Source organism: Thunnus maccoyii, chromosome 16 (genome assembly GCF_910596095.1).
Source record: "Thunnus maccoyii chromosome 16, fThuMac1.1, whole genome shotgun sequence".
Lineage (NCBI taxonomy): Eukaryota > Metazoa > Chordata > Actinopteri > Scombriformes > Scombridae > Thunnus > Thunnus maccoyii.
In genome coordinates this window covers 20,846,410-20,874,009 of record NC_056548.1, presented here as the reverse complement: position 1 = coordinate 20,874,009, position 27,600 = coordinate 20,846,410, and the positions used below count along the sequence as shown (strand labels likewise).

Genomic DNA, 27,600 nt, shown 5'->3' with positions numbered 1-27,600 from the left:
TTTTGTTCTGTCATTGTTCTCTTGTCGGTGCCTGCCTGCTCTCGGTTCGGGGACAAAGGCTGAAGCCGAGGCTGTGCTGTGTCCACAGCCAGCCTGATTAAATCTGGGTCCCTCGCTGGCTCTCTCCATGGTGCTGAAAGAGCCCTCTATCAGATTACAACCAGCAAGAATAGGACCTCAGCTAATCCATTACAATAATTGATTGACAATGCATTGAAGGTGGCCATGTAGTGAGCACCAATTGCAGTCATGTCCCACTGCAGCTTCAAATTGGCTTGGCTTGGCAAAACACATGGAGCCAATCATTCATCTGAGAAGTACAGGAGGTTTCCATACATCTATGGTGAGAATAAGGGTAATCAAATCATTGTGAAATAACCAAACTGCCCCACAGCTGCCTTGGTAGCCTTGGTTAATGTTTGACAGAAAGTGTGGTCAGATTTGAATGTAATGCTTTGGTTACTGGAGGTAAACTTTCTGTCTGTGTCCTCAGCATTAAGGCTTCATCCTGTAGGTGGTGCAATGAAGTAAGAACTGGGCTCTGAGTCTAGAAGCTCAGAAACGGATTAGTCTTTACCTCAAACTTCTGGTTACACAGTTCAGCCATGAACTAGCAGGCCTAATGCAGCTTAAGCCTAATTTTAACATTTGGATAAAGTTTGATAAATGAAGCCTTAATGTTTAGACACGTGGTTTTAAATCACATAGGCCTACAAGCATTTTAAACCATGACTTACCTTAATATTTTCAACTTTTATCCTCAATCTCAACAACTACACTGACAACAGCCTGCAAGCGAGAAGAAAATGAAAGCAACATTTTAAATCCTATAGCATTAGGAGGATGTATCTGAGCCTGCATTAAAGCAGCTGCAGCTGTATGCTAATTAGGCGCCTATGCTTCCCGTCCGCGCAGGGCAGCACGCGCCACTGAGCAAACACGCGCATGCGTCCGTGGAGCCAAGGCCAGCACCGCTGGCCCACGCGCCCCACAGAAATGATCGCGGGGGAAAGAGGAACTCGTTAAAATGCCATCAAAGCTTGTAGTCCCAAACAAACCACGACTAATAGATGTGCAGACTGAAAGAACAACAAGTAACAGAGCAGAGGAGGCCAACACGAGGTTTGAGGAGAACATTTATATCTGACAATCAAAATCTAAATGACTTGTAGGTGAGTCAGTGAAGCACAGGGAAAGAAAACAAGCTCAAAAAAAGCAATGCACACACTGTGAAACTTTAGCCTACAGAAAAAAATAGATTTTCGATGAACAGGCCTATAGTTTCAAAAAGAAATGTTCAAACTTAGTCACTGTGTTAAAACGTCATCCTCAATCTTTTAAACAAGCTAAAACTTTCTTTCTTTCTTTTTTTAAAAAGCTTTTTTGCACTTCTGTAACTTAACCCTATAAGCAAAATAACGGTGTGCTTTGAGGCAGGTGAGAACGCACCGGGACAGAGAGGCCCATTGAAAAGAAGGCGCAGGCCTGCGGCTCAGCTCCGATTGTGTAATTATTTGACTTGGTCATACTGCAGCTTTATGCAAATGAGGGGAACAATGTACGACGATGGAGATTAATTCCTCCCTGGTCTCCCGACTGAAAGGAAAAAGAATGCACTCTCTGCCAAGTGGCGCACTGCAGCCTACATTTAGCCATTATAACGAAAAAAAGCGGACAAATATACAATATGTGAGCATAGAAACCATAGGGGAGCCTGTAAAGAAAATAGGCCACAGTATTTGTCGGGGAGGGGGGAAAAAAGTTGTCTCAGTTGTTGATTGTAGACAGACAGGAGGCTGCAGAATTAGAAGTTTTAAGAAATTATTAAGATATAACGAATCATGCAACATCTTAACTTGTATAACTATTTGATCCAAGACAATGCAAACTTAAATCTTGAAGGGTATTTTCAGCAGAACGCTCCTTTTTTCATCCATTTTAAATAAAACTATCGAGAGCACACATTGCATTTGTACATACATCAGTTCCAGACTGTGCAGCAACATTTTAAGCTTTGGATATCTGTGCAGCATTTTGCAACACAAGCCTCGGCTGCGGCCTTCTTTGTCTGGAGCACTGATTCCGCCCAGCACGCGTCTAGCTGTGGGCCAGATTGGCCGTAAGACCCGTTTCACAGTTAAGAGGTCAATTTGCCTTTCAAACGAAAAAAAAAAAAAAAAAAAGACAGGGATATCCAAGCACGGGCAGACGTGGCTATTGTGCACAAAGACCAGAGGGCCTTCTTATTACTTATGTATGCAGCGAGATGTCTGATTTATATGTCGAGTTAAACTACCGAGACAGACACGTGCCCTAAAATAAAGAAGCACTCCCTCTACAGTGTTTATTTAAGACATCATAAAATAAAGATCTATAAAAGCAGGGGAATTTAGTTTGTTGGTAGGCCTGCGCACTGTGCGTAAAGTTCGTGCGTAAAAGAGGCTGGATGTAACAAATAAACAACATGTGGAGGCAAAAACAGCCCGGAGAATCTGGACAGCAGGGATGGTTTTATAGCTGTCTATTAGGGGAGTTGTCTCTTTGAACAACATCACAGCATAAATCGAGTAAAACTGCTGCTTTTGGTTTGAATTTAACCAAGCTTGACTTATCCTCGTTTTAATTCTAAATTGTGATGATTGTGGCAGTGACGGACATTTCCTTTTGGCAGCTCCGGGCCCCCCAGAGGAGAGCCACAAAGCCGTGGCACGTGTGCATTTGTATAGGGGCCCATCAGACCGTAAAAAGAGGAGGGTCCCGGCGTGTGCCTCTGTCGGGGGGGGGGGGGGGGGTGAGCGCACACATTAATGTAATAAACCGCCAGTACATCTGCTAAGCTATCTGCACATCCTCCAACGAAATCCACCAAACCCAGGCTCTGAGCCCTCCCACAATCAAATCCACTGGGATCTTGGTTTCATCTGATTGGTCGGGGATGCTGCAACAGGGGGGGCGAGAACAATAGCATCATTCCGGCATAAAAAGAGTGGAGCTATGCCTTGGAGACGAAAACATTTCAGCAACAGAAGGATCGATATACTGAGGAGATAAAGTCCCATAAGCTTCTAGTGTTGCCATATTTTTAACAAACCTGGATACTCGAGACTTCACCCACCTCCCCGAAGTGCCTTTCCGCTGTAACTCGCCAAGATGCCCAAAGGATTCCTGGTAAAAAGAAACAAGAAATCTGCACATGTTTCCTACAGGACTCGGTCAGACGAAGATGACCTCCAGGAGCCACCCACCCCAGCCGCCTTGCCGAGCCAGGCGGACCCCTCCCCGCCGATGTCCGTGGCGTCCAGTCCGGACCGCGCCGCAGCATCGCCGGATTTCACAGCAGCTGACGCGCCGGTGCCAAGACTGGAGAAGCCGGCACAGTTCGGCAACCCCGAGGCGGTGTGCCAAGCCCTCTACAGCCCCACCCGGCCCATCAGCAAGGAGCACGACAGGGGATATTTTGAGCGAAGTTTCAATCTGGGCTCGCCTATTTCTGCCGAGTCATTCCCGACACCTGCCTCCCTCTCCGGCCTGGACCATCTCCTGTACGCCCCGGTCGACCTAAAAATCGGCACCAGCAACAGCAGCCGCAGCGGCACCACCAGCAGCAGCCTCCCGGCGCCAAGCAACCGGGTCGGCACCAAAAGACCCGCAGCTGACGGTCCAGAGCGTAAATCTAAACCCGCCCCCAAGAAACCCAAAGCCATTAGAAAACTCAACTTTGAAGACGAGGTGACGACTTCTCCTGTGCTCGGTCTCAAAATCAAAGAGGGGCCGGTGGAGATGAAGCCGAGGGCGCAGTCCTCCGGAGGAAACAAGCCTTTGGGGGAGTTTGTGTGTCAGCTGTGTAAGGAGGCGTACGCGGATCCTTTCTCCCTGGCTCAGCACAAGTGCTCCCGCATCGTCAGGGTCGAGTACCGGTGTCCCGAGTGTGATAAGATGTTCAGCTGCCCTGCCAACCTTGCCTCTCACCGCCGCTGGCACAAACCCAGGACCACCGGCGCACCTGCGATGCCACCCGCACAGGGCATCAAACCTGAAATGGCCAAAATGCCACCGCTAGGTGTCAAGTCAGTCTCCGACGAAGCCAAAGACATGAGCGACAGAGACACCCCGAGTCCAGGTCTGTCCGAGTCGGGCTCTGAAGATGGCTCATATGACTGCCAATTCTGCGGGAAGAGGTTTAAGCGACAGGCATACCTAAGAAAACACATCATGGGACACCAGGCCTTGCAAAAGAAAGTGCTGGAGGAGCACGGGTTTCAAACCAGCGACCGCGCGGCAGAGCAGGCTCCTGTACCATCCTCCTCCTCCTCCTCCTCCTCCTCAGCATCATCATCATCATCCTCCTCCTCCTCCTCCTCCTCCTCCTCCTCCTCCTCCTCCTCCTCCTCCTCCTCCTCCTCCTCATCCTCAGAGGAAGTCTCAAACCAAAGCCCCCTCAATCTGAGCCCGGTGGACTGCCTGCTGTGCCCGGTGTGCGGGGAGAGTTTCACCAGCAGGGCCGGCCAGGAGAGACACCTGCGCCTCATGCACTCCTCCCAGATTTACCCGTGCAAATACTGCCCCGCCACTCTCTACAGCTCGCCGGGGCTCACCAGGCACATAAACAAGTGCCACCCCTCGGAGAACAGGCAGGTGATCCTGCTCCAAATGCCGGTGCGCCCCGCCTGCTAAAGACAACACAAAACTCGTGCCTTTGATGGAGGGGAATTTCAAAAAAAAAAAAAAAAAAAGGAGAAAGAGAAAAAAAGTGGCTTTGGAGTTAAAAAAAAATAAAGAGTTCGTGATGCTCACTGCCATAACTTTAGGCCAATGAAAGGCAGGGCGGTTTGATGTTTAAGTGGTGTTTAATGATGTGTCTTTTTCCATGCCAATCAGTGATTGTTGAATGCTTCTCTCTATATTTGAATTACATATAGGCCTATTTTGAGATTTTCTTTCTCAAATTAGTTTATCAAGGAAAAAAAAGAGTACAAAGCGTTAGTTTGACTGTTAAAGGGTATTTTTCTAGGACAGCACATGTGCTCAATGATAGCTTCTAGACCTAAGAAATGTCTTAAATTCTCAGAAATCCTTTTTCCCTCATCAGAAGCCTTTTTTTGAATACACCGACCGTGATTGCTCTATCACTGTAGCTTTGTTTGTGAAAGACAGAAATGATCAACTTTGTCTTTGTGGAGAGAGGGAGGGAAAAAAAAGAAAAAACAGAGTGACTGAAGCATTCCCTGTTTAGTAGAACCATAAATGCCTTTAGTATACAGATAAGCCTAGTCTGAAATAGCCTCCATACACATCCAAATCCCGCTGTATAACTGCCTTAAAAAGTCAACATAGATTGTTTTAATTTTGAATGCTGGCACATATTTTATTATTATTGAAGATTGTTGCAATATTTTTCATCATATGTTTATTTATTTATTTATTCTAATTATTTTATGTAACTTATTGTTGTGTTTGTTGTGATTTTCTCCTGTGAATCGTTCTGGCAGTTTACACGTCGTATAGCCAAAATGTTTTTTTCTTTTGTGTGTGTGTGTGTGTGTGTGTGTGTTTTATTGTTTTTTTTGTTTTTGTTTTGTTTGTTTGTTTTTTTTTTTGGGGGGGGGGGTCAAATTTATGAGTTGTGATAACTGTCGTGGGTCGGGTTTTAATCTTCAATCTCCACAGCTCTTGTAAAAAGAAAAAAAAACGTAAAGCTCTTACCTTAGATGCAATCTTTTTTAAGGACAAGTTATTTTTCTTAAATGTTGGCTTTTATAGCGCTTTGATTGTATGTGTATATCGTTGTTGTCTATCGAAATAATAAAAAAAAAATATTTTCAAAAGGACACATGGTCTCAAGATGGTTTAACTTTTCAGACTCAGCCCGCGGCGCCAATGAACTTCATCCCCCAGAACGAAAAAATCACCAAATTTCAAGACGGAGTTTGGTATTACTCATATAAATGAGTTTAGTGACCTCATTTAATTTTTATTACATTTTAAAATCATTAGCTCTCTGGGCCTGGTTTTGATTTGCCCCTGCTATGCTTCTACAGTTCTTTTTCATTGACAAATTATTTCCAAAGTTACACCCAGGCAGCATCACGCCAACATAACATGGGAAAGAATAAAACACTGGAATTAAATATGATGATGAGTATTTTTTTTTTGAGATATTGCAAAAAAGACGTCTTATTATCAGGTCACAAATTGAAGCAATTATCCGGAGAGTAAATAATTAAAACATCAAGAGATGTATTAAAATATTTCAATGAATTTCATTTATTGGCTAATTTAGGAGCTTATTTCATGAATATGTAGATAAATGAAAGTTTCACAGAAGAAGAAGCGTAGTATTAACCCGAGCAGGTGTGTTCAAGCTCCCAAACTGGGGTCCGCGGGCCTCCCGGGGAGCAAGACTTGGGTTTAATTTCACACCCTAAAAGTTTTGACAATGTCAGTAACTTCACTTCCTCCATCTCTCTTCTACCGGGTCACGACCCTATTTAGTTGTCCTTAACAGGCAAAAGAAACCTCAGCAGCCCCCATTGACAAACCCTTCGATTCCCCGTTTATCAGACTGATTCGGGCCACTGCTGTAAATCACAGCTCCAGTGGCTCAATAGACGCCGTTTCGCTGCCATAGAAGAAGCACTTAGGGAGTAATCATAAATTCCCTCCTTAATGTCAGGACATGGCAGGAGGACAAAGAGGTGGTGGATCAGAGCTCACCTCTGGAGCAGTAAAACATCTGTCTGCTTCGGTAGACTAATGCAGCTCGATTTCTTTTTCCTTTTTTTTTCTAGCTTTAAGCTGATTTAGGACACATCAGAGTTCAGTTGGCTTCATATCTGACCTCCAGAACCTGTAAAGCATTAAGTCAGCTGTAATTTAGCAGGCAGCTTCCAGTTGTGTCACCTCAGACTGAGATAAATACTGTCAGCATGGAGTTAACATCAGGGCATTGTCACTGTGGCTCAACCTTTACTCCAAGTCTTGATTAATCTGGTATGAGGATACAAAAATCACCTGACATGAGCTCCCTGAGTCTTTTTTCTTTCTTGCTACTGAAGAGAGTTTTCCTCCTGCTCGTTAATACTCTGCACCTGTCCAAAAAGAATAACACAAACTTTTAAAAATGAGTGTCACTCGCCCTTAAGGCAAGTGACAATACATCAAGACAGAGAGAGAGCTTCTGAAGTGTGAAAATAGACTCCAGCCAGCAGTGTAACACATGGGATCATACAGAGTGGTAGTAATCACAGAGAAAGACATCCTCAGAGGGGCCGGGGCATCCAGCCCCTGCCTGTTCTGCTGTAAACTATCTCAGAGTCAATGATTGAGGCAAACAACACTGAGCTGGGTGAAAATGAGGTAACATTAAGCTTCTTTCTCACACACACAGCTTTAGGGCTCCAATTACGGTCAAGTGCTTTTCTTGCGTCTTTATGTGAAGCAGGCGAGGCAGGGCACCCGTAGGTGCTGCAACCATTGCACCTGTACCTCCTGGTAAGGTTCCATTATGCTGGCCTCCCCTAAGCAGGGCTGAGCAGCAGGGGAGACAGATGGGAGGAGGGTCAGGTTACCCCTGCTGCTGCTGCTGCTGCTGCTGCTGCTAGCACGGCTGGGCCAGGGTCAGAAAGCCCATGGTAACAGCACCATCATGTCAGTGCACACACACACACACACACACACACACACACACACTTTCTCTCTCTCTCTCTCACACACACACACACATACATAACCTGCTACTGCACAAAATCTGAGGTTACACAATTACTGTTGTTGAGGGGACAAAAAAGGGACAAAAAAAAAAAAAAAAAGAAAGAAAAAAAAGTAGAATTTCAAATTGATTTAATGAAATGTTTCAATTTTCACATTTCTAATAAAGATAGCAGGACTTCGGTCGTTAAAAACAGTTTGATATGTTGACAAGTAATGATGAAATCTTCAAGCATTTTTTCCTCTTTCTCTTATACAAAGATTATATTACAGGCATTAATATATTTATATTCGGAGGGAGCTCAAGCCCTCAAATTTGACACAATGTACAAGGATTTCTAAAACGAGAAGAAAAAGAAAAAACATACTAGGACTAACACTAGCTCATTTTCTTCATGTATATAAGAAACACAATCCTTATCTTGGTCCAAACTATCATCTCCAGCGACTAAGCCACCAAAAGGTGAGCAGTGACTCCTTTTTCCACAGACATCATCTATAAGCTACAATCTTTAGATCAACATCCTGGGTGGTTCCTTCAAGTGACTTTGGGGAGGAAATTTAAAAAAACAAACAAACATTGATGTGATCCAGGCCTATATAGCTATACATTCTTCAAAAAACAAAAAGCACAAAAATGGATTGAACCCTCTCCACATCCATCCCCCTGCTGTTCGGATTCCCTGTTTTTCAGCTCGGGGAATGAACAAACAAGAGGAGGCGAGATGTGAGAAAAGAAGAAAATGACAGGAGAGCATGAAGAAAGTAAGGCATAGTAGTGCAACAGATGGGGATAGTGTTGCATCATGGGTGGAGCCCTCAGAGGGTGTGAGTCTATAGTGTGTGTGTGTGTGTGTGTGTGTGTGTGTGTGTGTGTGTGTGTGTGTGTGTGTGTGTGTGTGTGTGTGTGTGGAGGGGGGGGGGGGGGGGTAACACCTGGCTACCATGACAATCGAGCGGGCAGGTTGGAGAAGTGAGAGCGCCGACCTGGCTGTTGCTAGGAAGGCTGTTAAGAGTTCCCCTCTGGCATGCCACCTAAACCCAGCCCCGCCGCCACTCCTGTGGCCTCAGGAGGCGACATGGGGAGAGGGATCATGGGAAAGAGGAGGAGTTGATTCCATTCACAGATAAAGACAGAGCAGCGCACCACCTATAATAAAGACTAAAACAGAGAACCCCGCGATTCCAAATCCATCTGTTGTTGTTGGGTTTTTTTTTTTTTGTTGTTGTGGGAAGCATGAGACACTGACCTTTTAGAGTTGCGGGGGGGGGGGGGGGGGGGGGGGGGGGGGACGCTTTGTTCTAGACTGCTAACGAGGAGATGTGATGCGGGGCGGCCATGGTTTGTCTCACGCAGCGAAGAGGAGAGGCTAAAATCTGATTATGGGGAGAGGAGGTGGTGTGGGACAGCATCTTAAGAGGACAAGACGTTACACAGGCACTGTGAGAAGCTCCCTCAGAAATTCACACATACATACATGCACTCACACACACTCACACACACGCACACACACACACACACCAGTGCATGGAGTTAAGATTCACCTGAGGCTCTGGCAGTATTCCTCCTCTAAACAGCACATGAATACACATAAAAACAACACAACAACAGCAAAATAATTCATCAAATAGTACTCTCTATATACATCTAGCAAACAGACATCAGCAAATAAAACTTAAAGCAATTTACATCCAAGAACAGAGAGAAACATTCGGCGCTAGTTAATCAACGACAGTGAGTGCAAAAACGTTGGTGGGAACGTTGGAATGTCAATGTCTCAGCTTCACAGGACAGGGAAACTGATAGCAGAGGAAAGAGACAGGAGGAACTTATTCAATTACCGGACATGAGCCTATGTTAACGACATCAGAAAACAATTACAAACGCAGTCTTTTCTCATTCCAGCAGAGTTGCATAAATCAAATCGTGACACAATCCATCGGAATTCATTTAAAAAGGAAAATTAGAGTGATAAAAAAAACAAAACGAAAAAAAAAAACAAAAAGACAAAAACAAATTTCAATTCAGCTCAAGTTAGAAAGATGTCATTGATTGTCCACTCTGGGTTCAAAACAATTAAAAAGCCTCCGACTGCACGTACTACAGGGACTCCGTAGTCGGGAAGTCTGTGTAGTAGTGTCGTGAGTACAAATCATTGCGGGGAGGTATTCCCCCCCTCGTGCATCAGTCTTTCCTCCTTTTTCCGCTGTAGGAAGATGGTGCAGGACAACGAGCGGGAAAACGACTGAAGACTTCAACATTGTCCTGTCACCAACAGAAGTGGTGCCTTTGTCACAGAAAGGTTGTGGCAGATGCAAAAAGGAGGTAAGAAGGCAGACACATTTATAAATGGAAACCAATCTCTTGTGCAGCTTTAGCATGATGCCATTTACAGCTGTGTCATTCAGTGCTTTGTTACATTAAGTGTTGACATAGATGAGATATAGAAACAGGATAAAGCAGTCTCCCATTCCCTTACTACAGTAAGAACTTTGTTTTTTTTTCTCTAGTGAATCACGGCTGCACTAGAAATTGAGAAAAAAAAAAAAGACATTTTTATCACAGGTTGCTTTAAGACTTTTCAGTCAAGTCTTCCTATGTTGCTGATTCTTAAGCTGAATCCATGAGGATGAACATAAATAGCTTAGTCTCATGTCCATCTCGAAGCAGTTGGGAATGGAAATGTATCAACAAAATCAATGATTGCCACTTAAATTAAAAATTGCAATATGCTCTAGTTACATGTTTATATGACACAAAAGAAAACACGCCAAAAAAGAAAAAAAAAAAAACTCTTGCAGTCACGGCTGGGTGTGTGAGGTTCTTCGAGAAAAGATTAAAGGCTGCACTTGAGGAGGAAGGGGGGGGGGAGAGGAGGGGGAGGAGGGGAGGAGGGGACGGGTTGAAGAGCTCAGTTGGAGGATTTGCTTATAGCGCTGGCTGATCGGCGGAGTTTTCCGGAAACTCGGTTCTTTGTGGCACGGGGCATGGTGGGAGAGACCTGGTCGACAGAGTCCGTCGTCGCTGTGACGGCGCTGGCTTCGGTGCTCGTGCTGCCGGTGAAGGAGCCTGGGAGCGAGATGGAGGGAGAGTTTGTAGAGAGACAGAAAAAAAAAAAGTCGATGGAGAGAGACAAAGCTGGTCAGACGTGGGAAAGGGCTGATTGGACTTTTGTGTGACTGTTGCATATCCCAGCATGCTTTGTCATGCACGTGGCCGCTCCCTCAACCAAAGATTTCCCACTTCATAGGTTTTTTCACCAACATTCATAAAACTTACAATGCAAACTGTACAAAAAAAACAATTGTCAGGATTTTTGAGTCTGTTCTACCCTTGAAGTCATTAGAATAAAGATTTGAGAAAGAAACAAAATATTTCAGGAATTACATGCCCTTTTCACATGCTGTAGAGAAGCAAAGCTTGTTAAAAGAGACGCTGCCTTTCTCCCCCAATACAGTTTTTCGAGATGCTTATACGATATAAAAAATGAGAGGTAACCTTTGTAGCTACGGATGAAAAAAGAAAAAAGTATTCAGTACGCAGTGTGACAGCAGAATGCTTTGAATGAAAATAAAATTACACATTATGCTCTTGTTGTGAACATGTGGAGCCTTCCCTTTGTCAAACATTGTCCTTTTTCAAAAAACTTCACATCCATGATTACGGGATGGCAAACAGTAATAAGCCGGGAGGTGGGCATGAAATGCTGGTGAGGACAATCATTTTTTGTGAACATCGCCCTGACTTCCTCAGTGTGCCCCTGACCAAACTCAAACCGAGGGGGGGCCCCCCCCCCTCCCCCTCTCCCCCTCTCCCCCGCTCCGCCTCTGCCCCATGCCTCAAGTTTAAACAACTTTTCTGCTTTGTCGAGATAGCATCTGGTTGCCTATTTTCTTTCCTATCCTTTTATTTCCTGACATTTTTTTTCTGAGGCATCTCAAGTTGCAGCGGCTAAAAGGAATGGCAGATGGCTGGAGTAACAGACACTCAGCAGCACAGTCGACACCGGCAGCATCCAGAGCCGCTGCTCACAGGGAGAGGAGGCTGGGCTATGTATGAAACATTGGGTGTGTGTATTGTGAACGGCTAGAGGGGAGGTGAGGGGGTCCGAACATGCATTCTCAAATCTGCATATGAATATATATTAAAAAAAAAAAAAAAAAGGGACGGGTTTGGCTAAAAATGTGGGCTGGCCGTATGGACGGAACAAACTCTGCATTCCCGTATTCTTCTACTCATTCCTACAGTAAACACTTTGTTTTAGAAACCAAACTCTAATTGCATCTGTGGTGAAGACACATGTTAGACATGAGGAAGAGCAATCCATTAAAGATAATATACACAGACAATAGTGTGGTACAGTTCACCACTCACTCAACAGACTTCCCTTTTCGTTTAGCAGCCATTAAAACATGCTGCACTAAACAGTCATCACTCCCACTGTGGCACTTAATGACTGCGGTTGCATCAGTTTCTAAATGACGTTCTACTCTGTATGGCCTTATGTAAAAATTCATTTTCATAGTAAGTTCCTGAGTGAAAAAATAACCCAGACCCAAAAGAGCGAGAGGCTAATGTATCATTATTATCGTCATTATAACCCAGCATTTCCTCCTTACTCAACCCGAGCTACCTTACACCGAGGTTAATTTCAGATGAAAAGAAGACGGGAGAGACGGAAGGAGAGAGAGAAAACAAAGAGTCTTTAAATGGCCCCGCTATCCCATTGGTCCCCTCTGCAGCAGTTCAAACAAGGCTTTAGATGACAAAGACGTCTTCCAGTGTGGCAGGTGTTAGTCTCAGAGTCTGCCCCAGGCAAACAGGCACACTCCAACAGGAGGAAATGAGGGGGGTGGAGGGATTGGGTGGGGGGGGGGGGGGGGGGGAGAAAAAGGAAAGAAAGAAAAGAGAAAAGTGTTTGCTGGGGGAAGAGATAAAGGCGCGCCACATGCAGAAGCGAGGGCCAGAAGTGTAGCCGTATTGTTCATGCTGCTACTTAGTCAGGTGCTAATTGTCCCCACCGTGCATCACTCTCAATTACCAGCCTGGCCTAAACAGTAGGACACCCCCCAAATAAACAGCCTGGTTTCTCTGTCCCCCTTCCCTTTGTCAGAGCGCTCAGTAAATAAAGCTTGGTTAGTACTGAGTGGAAAAAAAAGGAGGTGTAGGGGGGAAAACAGCCAGGATGAGTGAATGAGCAGGGGTAGGTAGGCCGCTGGACGAAAACAAGCTTCCGGTCTGACTCGGGGCTTACCTTCGTCATATACAGTATTTGGACCTTTAAGATATTTTTAATCTAAAAAGGAAAAACAGAGTAGAGCATCATGTGAGAGAGTAGTGGACACACACACCATACCACACTGCAGAGGAACACAACACAGCGCTGCTGATTAGTCAGTAATCTGAGAGGTTGCAGCGGAGCGACGTTCAGACAGCGTGTGTGGCGTCGAGGTTAGTTGTCACTGGAGGGTTTCAAAGTAAGACATGGTTAACTGATTTTGGGTGATGAGTTAATCAACAAGTGCCACTTTTTCCAAAGATACTTTGAAAGCCATAATGTCAGATGGTACCTGATGAATCTGTCCCGTTTACAGATTTCAAAAGTGAGACAATTTTTGAAATCCAAAGCATGAATGGCGGCCGGTTCACGTGGCAACAACAGGCCGAGAAACATTTACCACCAATGTTACAGCTGGAGAGTGTTAGAGTGAAAGAGTAAGAGGTGTGGGGGCACCTCAGTTCATTGGAGATTTTAAATTGTTTTATCCACTAGAGAGAAGAACGGTTTTCTCAGTTGCCATCATTCCTCTTAAAAAGTTTCTAGAACAAACAAACAAACAAAACAAAAAAAAGTAAAACTGAGCAAAGCAGTGCAAGGAGTCACGGAGCACGGAGGATGGAGTCTTGGGTCCGTATGACAGATGGACTAGCTCATGCAGGAAGCCGTGATGTTGGACTGAAGTTGCAGGGTGAGAGTGAGGTTGCATTCAGGATTCATGGAGGACGAGGCTGTGGAGGTTACTGACAAACCAGGAAGGTATACAGATGGATGACTGACAGGAGAGGGGATGAGGTTAAATGTCTTTACAGCATTTAGCATGCAGGATAATTGAAGTCTGGACCTGCTTTGCTGATGCAAAAAAGTTAAATCAAGTGCAACCCAAGTTATTTGATGATGGTGCTGAGGTTTATAGTGACCTAAATGGATGAATAGATGTTAGTGGGCTGTGGCTGGGCGTCATGCCTAGTATGGAGGAAGCAAGCAGAGTCTTACAGTCCAGTTTGGCCCAGGGGTACTCCATGTCCCAAACCATCCCCGGCCAACGCCTGCACGCTGTCATGGAGCATGGATGACATGTTAGTGGCAGCAATGGGAGCCAGAGCAGGATGAAATGGACAAACTCACACACAAGCACACGCAGACACAGACACACACACACACACACACACAAACACACAAAAGGTATGGGAGGGCAGTAGCACATTTGAGAAGGGTGAAAATGAGGAGCAGTGTCAGCCAGCCATTACTGCCACATTGAAGCTATATGTTTAATGGTACATGTGGTATCAGGCATGATAGATTACAGTGATAAAAGATATTTAAACACATTATATATGTGGCCTAAAGCATACATCACATCATGGTCATGGTTTAGAAAATAGAGCTTAGCCACAAAGTAGCTTGGAAATATTGCAAATACAGTTGACAAGAATACATGAAAACATACAAAAATTCACTGGGTCCAGCTTCTCAAGTGTGAATATTTGCTGGTTTTCTTTTTTGACAGTACTCTGACTGCTTTTAATTTTTGAGTGTTGCTCGAACAAAACAAGCTGACTATTATCAACTTGGAATTTAGGAAATCATGAATAACATTTTTTACTATTTTACATGTTTTAGATCAAACGATTGATGATCAGATGTCAGATTTATGGATGATGAAAATAACTTTGTTGCATCACACATGATGTGTGCATTTTTGCTTCTGGAAACCTTAGGTTTGACATCTTAAATTCTTGAATTTCCCATATAATTCTACAATAAGTTTCTTTAAATAAAAAAACAAACAAACAAAAAAGAACCCGACAAAAAAACCCAACCTTTTATTCCAAACTGTATGATACATACACAGTATATTCTGTGTCTGCTTGTCCCGGCACTTCAGTGAAGCTATGTGCTCCTTGCAGTGAAATATTCAAACCCACATAAAACAGAAATAATCTAGATCTCCTGCATAATTTCATATTTACTTTGCCAAAATTCATCCTTACAAATACGCTACGTTTGGAAATTGTGTGTGTTCCAAAAGAATTAAAATATAGTTCTGTAGATTTCAACGATTCTCATCCACGTTTTACACAGATGGACCCTCCAGTGGCCCAATTTCTCCCTTCATTAGAAAACTGCTGGATGAAAGATGATTTGTGAAATTACTCAACACGACTCTTATATTGGTTCACCTACAATAAAGTGACTGTTTACAGTACCCTACAGGTTGAGTGAGTCCTGGATAAAATATGAATCGACAGACGCACGCATACACGCACCCTCGCATTAATCAATTAATCTATTTACAAGCGTAGATTCCGGAGAAATACAAATCACCGTTCAGAACGAGTTTCCGCAGCAGCGAGGGTGACACGGCAGCCTCACAGACTTCATTATGTTACAGCCTCTCACATTAGCCACAGCCTGTGTCCCATGCTGTGAAACATTATTCTCAAGCCTGACTAACCTCTCTAACCCCTCTCTGCCCAGCGGAGGGAACCTACGGTTGAAATAGTCCACCACATCTACTAAGAGAAGGATGGGCAATTACAAGCTTTACTTTTTGTTTTTTTTGTTTTTTTTTTTAAATCACACACTCTCACTTACTCCCCACTTCTGATCTTTTCTTTCCACTGTATCTGTATCTATTTTTTTTTTAACTCTACCCCCTCATCCTCAGTCTTAAAGCAGGTTCGGTGCTGAGGATGAAAAGAGATGATTGGAGGTCAGTTTGAGGAGATTTTTACACCTCAGCACGAGAGATGGGCAAGCAGTATGGTAATGTAGTTGTCCACCACTTGCTGGTCTCCGACAGCTTGAATATCACACCTGCTGTCTCACAATTTAAAGTCCCGCACACACTAACAGGCGCACAGTCCAAAAAAATTCAGACAGTTAATTTTCACATGCCAACATACACAACGAAAACATTACATACACTTTAAAAAGACCCATAAAACAAGCGCTGACAGATTTGAAAATGACACGACGTCTACGGTGTGGTATTGTGGAGTGCTTTCCTTGTCAAAACAGAATGTGTGTCGGGATCCAATAGAGTGGAAAAGTGCAATCCTGTATTGATTTCAGTGCTGTTGCAGATCGATCACAGCTGGTACAAGTAGGAAGAACAAGATAAGCCACGTTTTCCATTCTATTCATCATAGACTGATAAGAGCACTGTGCTGACATCCGCAACCTGCTGTTTGTCGGCTGGATCTCTTAAGTGTTGGTGAATGAGCTCATGAAGACGTGCGCGCGCACACATACAAACATGCACTCTGCAACCGCCATTTAACAAGGTTGGTTATATTCATAGGAAAGTAATTGCATGGAAAGATGCAGTTCGGAACAAGAAGAGATTAACAAAGTAGCGTGAGTGGGGCTTGAGGAAGTGGGAGAAAGCAGTGTTTGAAGTCAGTCGGATGGCGTGAAGAGCCGGGGCCTGATGTTTGATATTCATCAGAGAGCGTAGGCGTGGAAGAAGAGTGGAGAGAACGGAGCAGAGGGAGGGCGGTTGGAGGAGGCGATGGGGACAGACAGGTGTGTTGTGAAGGAGGAGGAGAGATTGATAAGGAAAAAGCGGCAAGAAAAAGAGGTGATGGAGAAGAGGAAATGAGAGCATAAGAGGAAAAAGTGGAAAGGTAATGAAGAAATAGTGAGGTGGGGGAAAAAAAAAAAGAGGCAAAAAAGATGGAGCGGAAAGAACATAAAGGAGGACAGAGGTGCAGTGTGCTTAATTTCTCACCTGTCCCACTCATTGGATAGCCAGGAGACGGGGAGAAGACCTGCGAGGCAAAGTCTTCAAAGGTCATGACCTCTCTGTGGTTCTGCACGATGGCCTCCAAGTAGAGCGCCCGCTCCTCATAGCTGGATTGGCTCTCGTTAAGGGATGTAACATAACGGCATGTTGTAGAGGAAACAACAAAAGCAATCAATTTAATTGAACCTTAACCTGTCATTTAAATTCTCACAAAATAATCACATTTCAGAATTTCATCAAAACATCCATCTGCACATTTGGGAACAAATCACAGCAACAGTTACAAATGGGATTTTTTTTCCAGTGCTGCACTGCACATACACTGATACTGTCAGTGAGTGAGCTGTGGGGAGCGAGAGGCAGCTTTACTGGTCAGGGCAGCCCCACCATCTGCAACCCAGCCAGAAGCAAAGATGGAACAATCAGCCATGCCACATAGCCCCAAATGAGAAAGCAGTCTCCAAAATAATCATAAAAAAAAAAAAAAAGAAAGAAAGAATACATCACTACTGGTGTGATGCTCCAAACCTCTCCTCTCCCCCCTCTCGTCCCTCTCTTCTCTCTAATAGAACCCCTGCTGCAGGCAGCATGTCTAGGACCACCCTCCCCGATGCGCTGCCTGGCACTTCTCCGTGCCATCAGGGGGAAAATTGGAGCCATTTGAAATTCAGAGTGACAAGCAGCGACTGGAGCCTGGGCAGCCAGCATGCAGGATGGATGGTCGGATTTGAAATGGGGAAAAAGCACAAATAAATAAATAAATAAATAAAGCCTGTAAAATGGCTGCCGGGTGAGGGTGGAAAACATTCTGATGGCCATTATCATATCATTATCATAGATATATTGTGCTAAGTCTGTTGTGGAATGGAGGCAAGTGCTGGGTAAAATATGGTGAAGGGAAACTATTGGAGTTGAGCTTATAAGACTTGGTTTTACAATTCCGTACTATAAATCGGCAATCATTCATTTGGAGTAAAAAGGTCTGTCTGATGGCATAATGATAGCGAGCACTTCTGAGATTTAACTGTGTGTGTGCATGTTTGACAATGAGTCTGATTATTCTCATGGCTGTCTGTTTGTGGCCGTGTTTCCTTGACAGACGACACCTAACAAATTGCTTGACAGACACATGCACTCTCACTCACAAACACACACACACAGCTCTAGTCGCTCAACACGGAGACCCCCCCCCCCCCCCCTCCCCTTCCCCTCGTCTCATTATGACTGCCAGGGTGGAGTGGCACTGGGCTGTTCCTGACGCCAAGGCTGAACCAGGCTGAGCTGAGATAGGCTGGACTGGGCCGAGAGGCTCTGGTCTGGGTTAGATAGATAGGACGAGACAGTGACTGGGCAGGGGGCCTGCTGTGGGCACATGCCGCCACAGCAGGGGCCAAGGCAGACATGACCAATGGCTTTGAGGGAAGCGTGGCAAAGCGGGGGTGACGGGCACCTGAGCCGGGACACATCAGAGAGTACGATGGCCAAGCATCTCACAGGGACAGACAGAGATGGACAGAGGGCAGAATAAGGACAGGGTAAAAAGAGGAAGATGGGGAGTAGGATTAGTTTGTATACTTGTGTAAATGCCACATGCATTCATCTCTATGCCCTATGAACAAAAACATTTAAGTCTTGCTGTAGTAACAGAACAATGGGGGGAAAGACATTAATTTCAAACTTGTTCTATGTAAAAATCTAGAGGAGTCTACTCTGTTTGGTGAAGGTGTTTTTTGGCATTTTGTTGCAAAATGATGGTCTTGGATTAACACACAAAATTTGAGCCCTTGTCAGGACACAACACCAAGAGATCCATTAGAGAAAAACCTAATATTTCCCACTCCAAGTAGAAAGGAGAAATGGCAAGACAAGGGAAAAAAAATTAAGGAGGCCCTAAGACCTGTCAACTAATATACTGTATGTAATTTACCATTCTTTACAGGGCCAACATCGTCATTCAAAAGATGTATGCAGGGCAGCATGACTTAAAGTAGTAAAAGCACTTCCCTCTTGAGCTCTATATCTGTCTTCCAGTCATAGCCAGACATGCAACGTCACTGTTTTCTGTCACTTGCTGGAAACAGTGTTGGACAAAGAGTGGGCATCCCAGGCTCTGCTGCCATGGTAACTTGGGTCACAGCTCTGTGTGGTGGGTCATATCCAGGGTTTTATGGATGACAGACAGAAAGAAAGGATGTTTGTAAAAGAACGAAATGTGCCCACATAGGTGATAAGTGGAAGACAAATATGTGTGAACGAAGGAGTAAATGAAAAGAAATGAGTTAGAAGTTAGAAGGAAGCCTACGAATGAAAGACGAGGAAGGATGAGGAGAAAGACAGAGAACCTCGGCACAGCGTGGGTCAACAGAGCCATATGGCTGTCCATTATCAGAGATGCAGATGACTGCAGGCCTGTTATTGAGATTCCTAAAGCAAATATTGACTCCAGCTGGAGCAGACGCTCTTTCTCTGACTCTGACACACGCCTCTCCTCCACGACTTCCTTCCGCTGCCCTCTATCCGAGTTAGACAAATGGATTATAGTGGGTGAGAAAAAAACCTTCAAAGAATAAAATGAAGGGAGATAGTGTAGAATTATCAAAAGACGAGGGGAAATATATGACAGGCCGCAAGGGAGAAAGACAGGCGGTGAGGGAGGGAGACTAATAAAAGGTATTTTGGGGAAGAGTGAAAGCGAGAGCCATAATCAGCTCACTTAAGTAAATGTACGATGCTATCTGTGGGTAAAAAAATTGCTGCACAGAAATCAGACCTGATGCACAGTGAGGGGTAATCTTGCCTTCTCTCTCTCGCACTCTCTCATCTTTTTTGCTTGTCTCTAATTACCAAGCCATGGGCACAGCTTGTTCCCCACAGATGCTGCTGCCTCCATGCAGTAACTTAATCAAGTGACACGTCCAGAACAGTGACGCAAAGACTATGTCCATGTCATGGACACCAAACGCACTGACAGTGACCTACTTTTGGGGAAAAAAAAAATCATCTACAGCCACTGCTCTACAGTGCCTGGCTAAGCTTCGTGTTTGCGACAATCTTCTCTGGATCTCAAAACATGTTACACGCTCTGAAAATGTGTTATGAAAGCCTTTCTGATATTGCTGTATCACATAAAGCTTCAAAATATTCTGTGCTTTAAACATTCTCATAAAGAAAGGTATGAAATATAAAAAGGAAAATGCAGACAGGTCTACATTTCCACAGATGGACTGCAACTCAAGTCATCCGTGACATAACTGTCATTTACAGCTGAACTAGGCGGACAAGCTGGTGTGCGGGAGGAGAGTGTGTTGCGCCACTTTGGGAATTTCCACGGAAACCCCTACGTTCCAAGCGGCTGCATTCCTATTAGGGAGAAGAGAGGGAAACCAATGTAATGTCTATGGAGCGTGGCAACTATTGGGATAGTAACGAGAAAAAAAACCCCTCCCAGGTCTGAGTTAATGTAACGTAACAACTTTAGTCTGGAGAGGTGGAGGTTGCGGTTAGGGAGTTATGAATGTGGGAGGGAGCAGTAGCCACAAAGAGAAAAGCACAAATCAAATCTAATAAGTACATTTACACATTTAGGATAATGGTTTTAGTGGATAATGGTCCTTTTCCACCCTGTTCCCTGCAGCCCTGTACTCCTAGACATACCAGACATACACTAATACACAAACATACAGGTTAATTATGCATTAAAACAAAACATGCAGCTTGCATGCCCCCCCCAAAAAATGGTACGTGTGACTGAATTAACACCACCAGAGATAGATAGTCCAACATCATACCTGTGAAGGCATATGTGCATGAGTCTATGGGTCAACATACGTGTACATGCATATGTATCTGTGGGTGTGTGCACATATGTATACATATGCATGTGTGCTGTCCAGATGGCAGGGGGGTTAGCTCTGGGGAAATGGTGGGGGTCAAGCATCTTTGTGGATCAAAGCCAAGGTCAGGGCAGCTGCAGTGGCCCATGTTCAAGGTGAATGGAGGCCTCAGATGGCTCTTCATTAGCAGGCTGCTCCATCCCTGCTGGACCCCATCGGCCAACCGCCACCGACCCTCATCATCATCTCTCTCTCTTTTTCCTCTATCCGTCCACAGGGACCTGTCCTGAAAACACCTGTCCACTGGGATCCATTTTGTGCCGTGTGTAACCCCGCCCAGCGCATGCGGACACATACGCATGCTCACACATAGGCGTTAGTAGTGCATAAGTAGGCACACAGGCACAACACACACTCACTAACACCCTCCACCCACACACGGTTCCCCAAAAGAGCCTATGTTGACCTCTGATCTGGTGTCTCCCTGGAGAGCAGGATCCTGACCATCCAGCCTCAGTCTTTGTGTTCCTCAGTGCTCCTGCTGACAGAAGGCCTCACGCCACCACTGGCCCCTGACACACACTCTTCAGCTTTTAAACACACACAGCCAGCAGGGATGTTTATGCATCATGGCCTCAGAGGGTATTTCACCTCTTTTACTTAAAGATACACTAAATGTAAACAGTTCAGTGTTTTTTCCACCAACAACACATTGTGTGTGTCCGTGAGGCCAAACAATGTTTCTTATAAATTTCTCAAAGCGGATTTGGAAATTATTGTGTATACAATATCTATATACTGTATCTCTATTGCAGTATGTACAGGAACACATTTTTAGAAATATGTGTGTGATCACCTTGTTTTTTTTCTCAGTTCAACAAACACAAATTACTATCACTTTGGTTAATACTTGAAGTTGAAAGTCTTGTAAAAAAAAATACGACACTTTAGGGATGTGCATCTCCATTTTCGGGCCCATGGGATACGCATCCCGATGCATTGCCAATGATAAGATACATTAAAGATACATATGAAGCAACTACCAATGCGATACGATTCACGCCCATTGCGATGAAGTGCAAACCGACACCATTTGATTCAATGTGATACAATGCGATTCAACGTGATGCAAAAGAATGATGCTATGCAATTCAATATGGTAGAGAGAGTGATTTTTTTTATTAAGCATAGAGCAAATCATAAATGAACTAAAAAGTTTGATTTTTACTTGACATATTTGTTTTTCTAGTACTGCAAATCAGTAAGCATCTCATTTATGCTGTTTCTTTTTGACCTCTAAAAAAAACCACTTGGACCTTTCTAAAACAGGCCTTTTCATAAGTCCTTTGTAGTGTAGTGTTCTCTGTCTCCAATTCACATGTGTATGCTCCGTGACCCAAACAATTACTGTCAAAATAGTTTAATAATCCATTTACTCCGACATGCAGAACTTTTTGAGCACAAACTCAACATTTTGGCAGTACACCACTTAGCTGTAGCATGCTAGCGCGCCTGAGAAACAGTTCAGAGAGGAGGGATCAATCTAAATAACAAATTATTGGTCACACTTCTACATAATAAAGGCATAGGGCCTCTGCTAATAATTATATGTAAATAAATCAGATTTTACTGATGCAAAGATGTATGTAACGATGCATTGCGAGTTCATCCCAAATTGTATCTGCTGCACACTTTTTTTTTTTTTTTTTTTTTTTTTTTTAAATCTGGGCAATTGCAACAACGTTTATGTCGGTGCACTGATGTGAATTGGTGAATCTTCCCATCCGTCCCACACTTACCTTAACTTACACTTATCTTTTCAAAAGCAATACATAAATTTACCATTACTATACCATTCGACCAAACTCAGTGACCAGACAACAGAGGTCTTAGTGAGAAGACAAACAAGGACCCAACGACGATTGTGTGACAGCCCATCTGGAGTTGCCAAATGGAAGTTCAAGGATTCTGTGAGCATAATGGGACAAAAAATTGGTTCTTTGGTCTGAATGCCAACTGAACACCAGTGCAATTTCTGGAGAAAACAAGATATCACTCAAACCTTTCGGAATCCCAACAGTGAAGTAAACTGGTTGCAGTAGCACTCTATGAGAATACAAACACAACAAATACAGCCTCAGAGTGAGATTTGGATTTACCTTTCAGCAAGGAAATACACTAAATCACACAGCCTCAAAAACACTAGAGTGGCTTCGGTGACTTCTGTCCTTGAGAGGTTCTGCCAAAGCCCTAGACCAGAGCCCCAAATAAAAATCTATGGACAGACAGAACATATAATCTCCATACAATAAAAAAAAGGGTTGGAAGGATATCAAACAAAGAATCCAAGATTAAAGAACAAAAAAGTGTAAAAATAATGTGTAAAAACAATATCAGCTTTAAAACTTTACGTTAAAGTCAATACAATGTGGGAAAAGTGAAGGATCTGAATACTTCCCACGCCCATTGTTTGAACAGAAGTAATGCCACAAACACACACAGTTAATCTGTTTATAAGGCAGGGCTCAGGGGCGAAGGTCCAGATTAGGTGAAGAAGCATTAGAAGGGGTCTTAGACGCCCCATACTGACATTTCACTTCTCAAGCTCCATTTCTATCCACTTCTAAGTCACAGAAGTCAGACTACGGGTGCAGGGAGGGTGACTGCCCCCACCTTTTTTTATCCGGAGTACCCTTGTCATGTTGAGTTTCTTATAGTGCACTGCTAAAGGCCATAATCTCTCTGGTTAACTAGTGTGTTTTTCATAATAATAAGAGACAAAACAGATGGAAGAAAGGGGGTGTGGCAACAAGGTTTCAGATCCTAAGCTATAGCTTTAACATGGCAGGCAACTGAGTCACAGAACAGCTCAGAAAGCCCATTTTGAGAATTATGCCATATCCCTTTCAGAGACATACAAGCTACTACACTGAGAGACACTATCTGTGAAGGAATGCTGACTAAAATCTAACAAAGACTTTAATTCAGCAGTAAAAAAACAAAAAAACAAAAAAACAATTTTATCCAACCTAGACAAAAACAGGTATTACATTATCCATCAACCTTAGAGGACACATGACTGACCATCACACCTTATGGTTCTGGCAGTTTCACCTGAAGAACATTTAAAAAAAACTTCTAAAAAAATCTTTACTATGCATTGGGGAAAAAAAAACACTCCTACGCTCCTCGGGCCTCCACGGCAGCAGCCAAGGTTAATCCTGTTTGTAGAAGCGCTGGTGGTAAAGGGGGCTCTTGTGGTGAAGAGGGACAGTTTAGAGATGAGGTGGAGGGTGCCTCTAGGTGCTTGACCCCCTCCTCTCTTAGCCCCACATCTGCCCATTAACCTGGGCCAATCAGCTTGACCTTGGTGAGGAGAGGAGCTCAGGAGTAGCTCACAGCGCCATTGACTCCCAGCAGTCACATAATTGGCCTGTTAAGAGGAAGGGATTGGGGGGGGGGGGGGGGGGGGGTTGCTTAGTGGTGCCGGGGTGCCAGTGCAAGCAGGGTAAAAAAAGCAGATGTGGTTGTTACTTTTTTTTGTTTAAAGGCATAGTGCCCCACCTCCTCCTCATACCACATGTACACTCATGGTAGTATTGCTGGATATCACTCAAAACTGTCCATCCCTATGGATACATTTGAGGGTTAAAGCTCCTGCTTAGGTGGCGAACAAGTTGCTAAAAGGAAAAAAGTGTCAAGTTGAAAAATGATGGTGGCAAAAGCAAGCTCAAAGACACGCTGTCAAATGACTTGCATACAGGCTGTTATTACCAGTCATTATACTGGGTACCAAAGGAGGTAATGAAAGCAGACTGCTGTAGCATGAACAAGTTTAAATCAACAGGGAATTGCAGTACCATCTCCAGAAGGCATTGGTATGGAGAAATGATTTCAACTGCATATGGAAGAACTGTTACTCATTATGGAAAAGGAGATAAGAGGCAGAAAAATGGCAGAGAGGCAGGGAAATGTACAGAGGGGATACATGGGGAAAAGGACTGGTGGTGACACAAAAAAAAAGGGATAGAAGGGGGTGGTTGTGGGGGGTGGGTTAAGATGGAAAGGAGGAAAGAAAGAAAGAGGGATAAAGCAGAGCAGGTGTTGATTGGAGAGAGGCCGGGCGATGAGTGCCAGCGGTACCTGTTGTCACAGCGAGGACTAAGGTGCGAAGCTCGTCTCAGCAGAGGCCCTCAGAGGTGTGAGGTGATTATGGGAAAAAGGGGAGTAAGACAGAGACATTTAGACGGAGAGACACAGGGAGAAAGAAAGATAAGGACAGACAGAGTGAATGTGGCAATAAAGCTGGCTGCAGGAATAATGGCAGAGTGGGAAGGAACAACAGATTGAGATGGATAAAGTGAGAGCGTGTGTGACAGAAACCAGCCAGTAGGGTGATTGTATCGTGTATGTGTGTGTGTGTCCCAATTCCCTTTTTGTATGGCAGCTACTCAAACCTTGGTGTCTCATTAAACAGCTTTTTGCTGTAGACACAGCACCAGGACAGAAAACATCTCAATGTGTTACAGATGCATTATGATGAGTGGAGGTGTTTGTGTGTCCATTTTCTGGGAGTGCATAGACATACACAACATCAGATGCTCTAGAGGACTAGCTGGTTTCGGAGAGTTTTAACAAGTAGCCTAATTAGGAGCAGGTCCAGGAAACTGGAGCTCAGGAGCCCCAAAGGAGTCGGGTCAAACAGTAAGCCCGGGTTAATGACACCTCCTGAGGGGTGACTTTCCCACAGCAAGCGCTTCTAAGCTCCAACCTCCACACCTCTCTACCGTCCATCTGGCATTCAGACAGCGGGATGGGGAGTTATGGCTGTGACATCACTCCTAACCTGTGACATCATCACTGCCCATCAGTGATTTCACACAGGTTTTGCAACAACTGCAGACAAAATCTGATGTCTGGTAGCTGGCATGACCAGGTTATTTATGAGCTGACTGGAGGAAGTAGTCACCCATTTTCTCAAGCACACCAAGTCTCTGGCAGCCCACCATTCCTCTGGGGGACACTAAAAATCGATTTCTGCTCCACGACAAATCATAAAACCAGCACCTACAACAAAGTCAATGTTGACCCTTAAAGTATGTTAAGACCGGCTGATTGTTGGGGGTTCACAGATTATAAATGATAAAGCAAGAAGTCATCCTCACACCTCAGAGAAACAAGATAGCAACAAAATCACTAGTGACATCATAATTTGTTGTAGCATGGTTTGTTGGACACAACATGACTACCATCAAAGCCTACTGAGCTTGTGTATTCAGATGAGCTGAGTCTGTAACCAATCTCCTTTTCAAAGGACTCTGGTCTCCATTGATGAGTACTAACGCAGCAGCCTTAGATGTGAAACACAATGGATCGACATGATTAATCAAACACAGGCCCATTATAGCCAGACAGTCACACAGGCCTCCACCGTGCATTAACAGAAAGTCATAATAAGATGAGCTACAAAAGGCTGATAGGGATGAAGATTAACAGATACAGTTCTGTGACTGTCTGGGTGAGAGTTCTCTCTGAAGGTTTCCTTTGTCAGTGATGATGACCAGAGTGACATGAATGCCTTGGCCTTCTGGGTACATTATTAGGTCAGGACAAAGGTGGGCATCATATGAGCTATCTGAGGTGAATATTCGTCTTATTTTTTTGCTACAGTTCCTGCTATTTGAATTGTTTAGAATCGAGACAGGGAAGCGCGGCATCTATCTGATCTTAATTTGAACTTTTAATAAAAAGTCAAAGATGGAACAAGGAAGGGCACGCTGGACCCCGGTCTTGAATTGAAATTCATCTGATTACTTATGAAGCATTTCACCTCTTCTTTCTTCTGCATGATGAAATTTATAGCTTCGTAATTATTACACAGACTCTACAGCTACACACACCAACTCCACCCACCAACATGTTCAGCCCACCTGTACCACCACAAAGCACAGTGGCAATCGAAGCACCTTGACGTTGTATAATCTATTTGACACATCTAGGAAACCAGTCTGACACTTGCAATCGTACAAGCAGTGTGCCAACTCTGGGTCATGCCAAATGGCTCTGATTTTTTTAACCCTATGATAACACTGTTCAGACAAGCACTGATGAAATATTAAAACTAAATGAACAGAGGCTTCTGCAATTTTAATGATGCTTGTGGCATGTGCAACAGAATAACTGTGATGCGTTAACGCCAAGCATCTCTGTCTGCTTCCCTGCCAAGACATACTGCAGATGAAGTCTCTTGTTCCTCCATTGCCCCCTCTATGAAAAGGTTCATCGGGCCAATTAGGCTTCCTGGCCTTATGCAAAATGCCAGGCATTTAGCGGGAATGATAATGATTAGGGCTAGGTTACATATGATCACAGCTGTGGTGAACGCACAGGGAAGCGAGGGTTAGTTACAGGGGGACAAGAGTGATTTAATTTGCCCTCATATTTGCATTTTGGACATATTTCAATCAATGCCATTATGGTTACAATGAGGTATGAACTCTTCTCTAGAAAGTACATATGCAGACACCAGACTGTTGGCCAATTTGTTGATATAATTTTGTCAAAATTCTATAAATAACCATGATGACTGAATATGTTGTTGAAGAGTCAAGGAGTAAATTATGCAAAAATCACGAGGCAGTTAGTTTTGTTAAGTTTTTTTAGCCATATAATAAGTCTGGAATAGTTACTTTCAGGCAAACAGCTGTACATACAACTAGTGTCAAATGTCCTTCTTAGATTCAGCTTTTTTCCCCCCCATGTATCTTTTACTGAGGATAGAAGGTTTACTCCAACCCCTTCCCAATCAGAAAGCAGGCATATAGCATGTACGTCTGGAATTAATGTGATGGGTGGGTAAAGGGCTGGGTGCCAGAACGGGGGCCCTGCGTTCTACCTGCTGTAATTGTAATGGATGATGAGGATTGCAAAGGGCGATGTATATATGTATACACACATAAGCATGCACACAGGGAGAAACCCACACACAAAACCTTAGGCGAAAAAGAAAATGGACTTCTGTGTTGGCAAC

General features: G+C 44.0%; 2 protein-coding genes across 3 annotated transcripts in view; one reads left to right on the top strand and one right to left on the bottom strand.

Annotated features, from left to right (window-relative positions):
• Positions 1-1,047: 1,047 nt before the first annotated feature.
• insm1b (insulinoma-associated 1b) lies at positions 1,048-5,351 on the top strand. The gene is made up of 2 exons (XM_042388753.1): positions 1,048-1,122; positions 2,672-5,351. The coding sequence occupies exon 2, from the start codon at positions 3,151-3,153 to the stop codon at positions 4,672-4,674; it is 1,524 nt and encodes a 507-aa protein (XP_042244687.1). The 5' UTR covers positions 1,048-1,122; positions 2,672-3,150; the 3' UTR covers positions 4,675-5,351.
• Positions 5,352-9,327: 3,976 nt separating this feature from the next.
• The window catches only part of ralgapa2 (Ral GTPase activating protein catalytic subunit alpha 2), a 94,288-nt gene continuing 76,015 nt past the window's right edge, over positions 9,328-27,600 (bottom strand). For both annotated transcript variants that reach the window (XM_042389012.1, XM_042389013.1), the window contains 2 exons: positions 16,723-16,844; positions 9,328-10,777 (listed from right to left, as the gene is read on the bottom strand). In XM_042389012.1, the coding sequence (XP_042244946.1) occupies positions 10,620-10,777; positions 16,723-16,844 (280 nt within the window). In that variant the 3' untranslated portion in view covers positions 9,328-10,619. The remainder of the gene's footprint in view (positions 10,778-16,722; positions 16,845-27,600) is intronic.

Bases quoted from the DNA above. Each gene is read 5' to 3' on its own strand.
- insm1b (XM_042388753.1), top strand. From the start codon at position 3,151: ATGCCCAAAGGATTCCTGGTAAAAAGAAACAAGAAATCTGCACATGTT.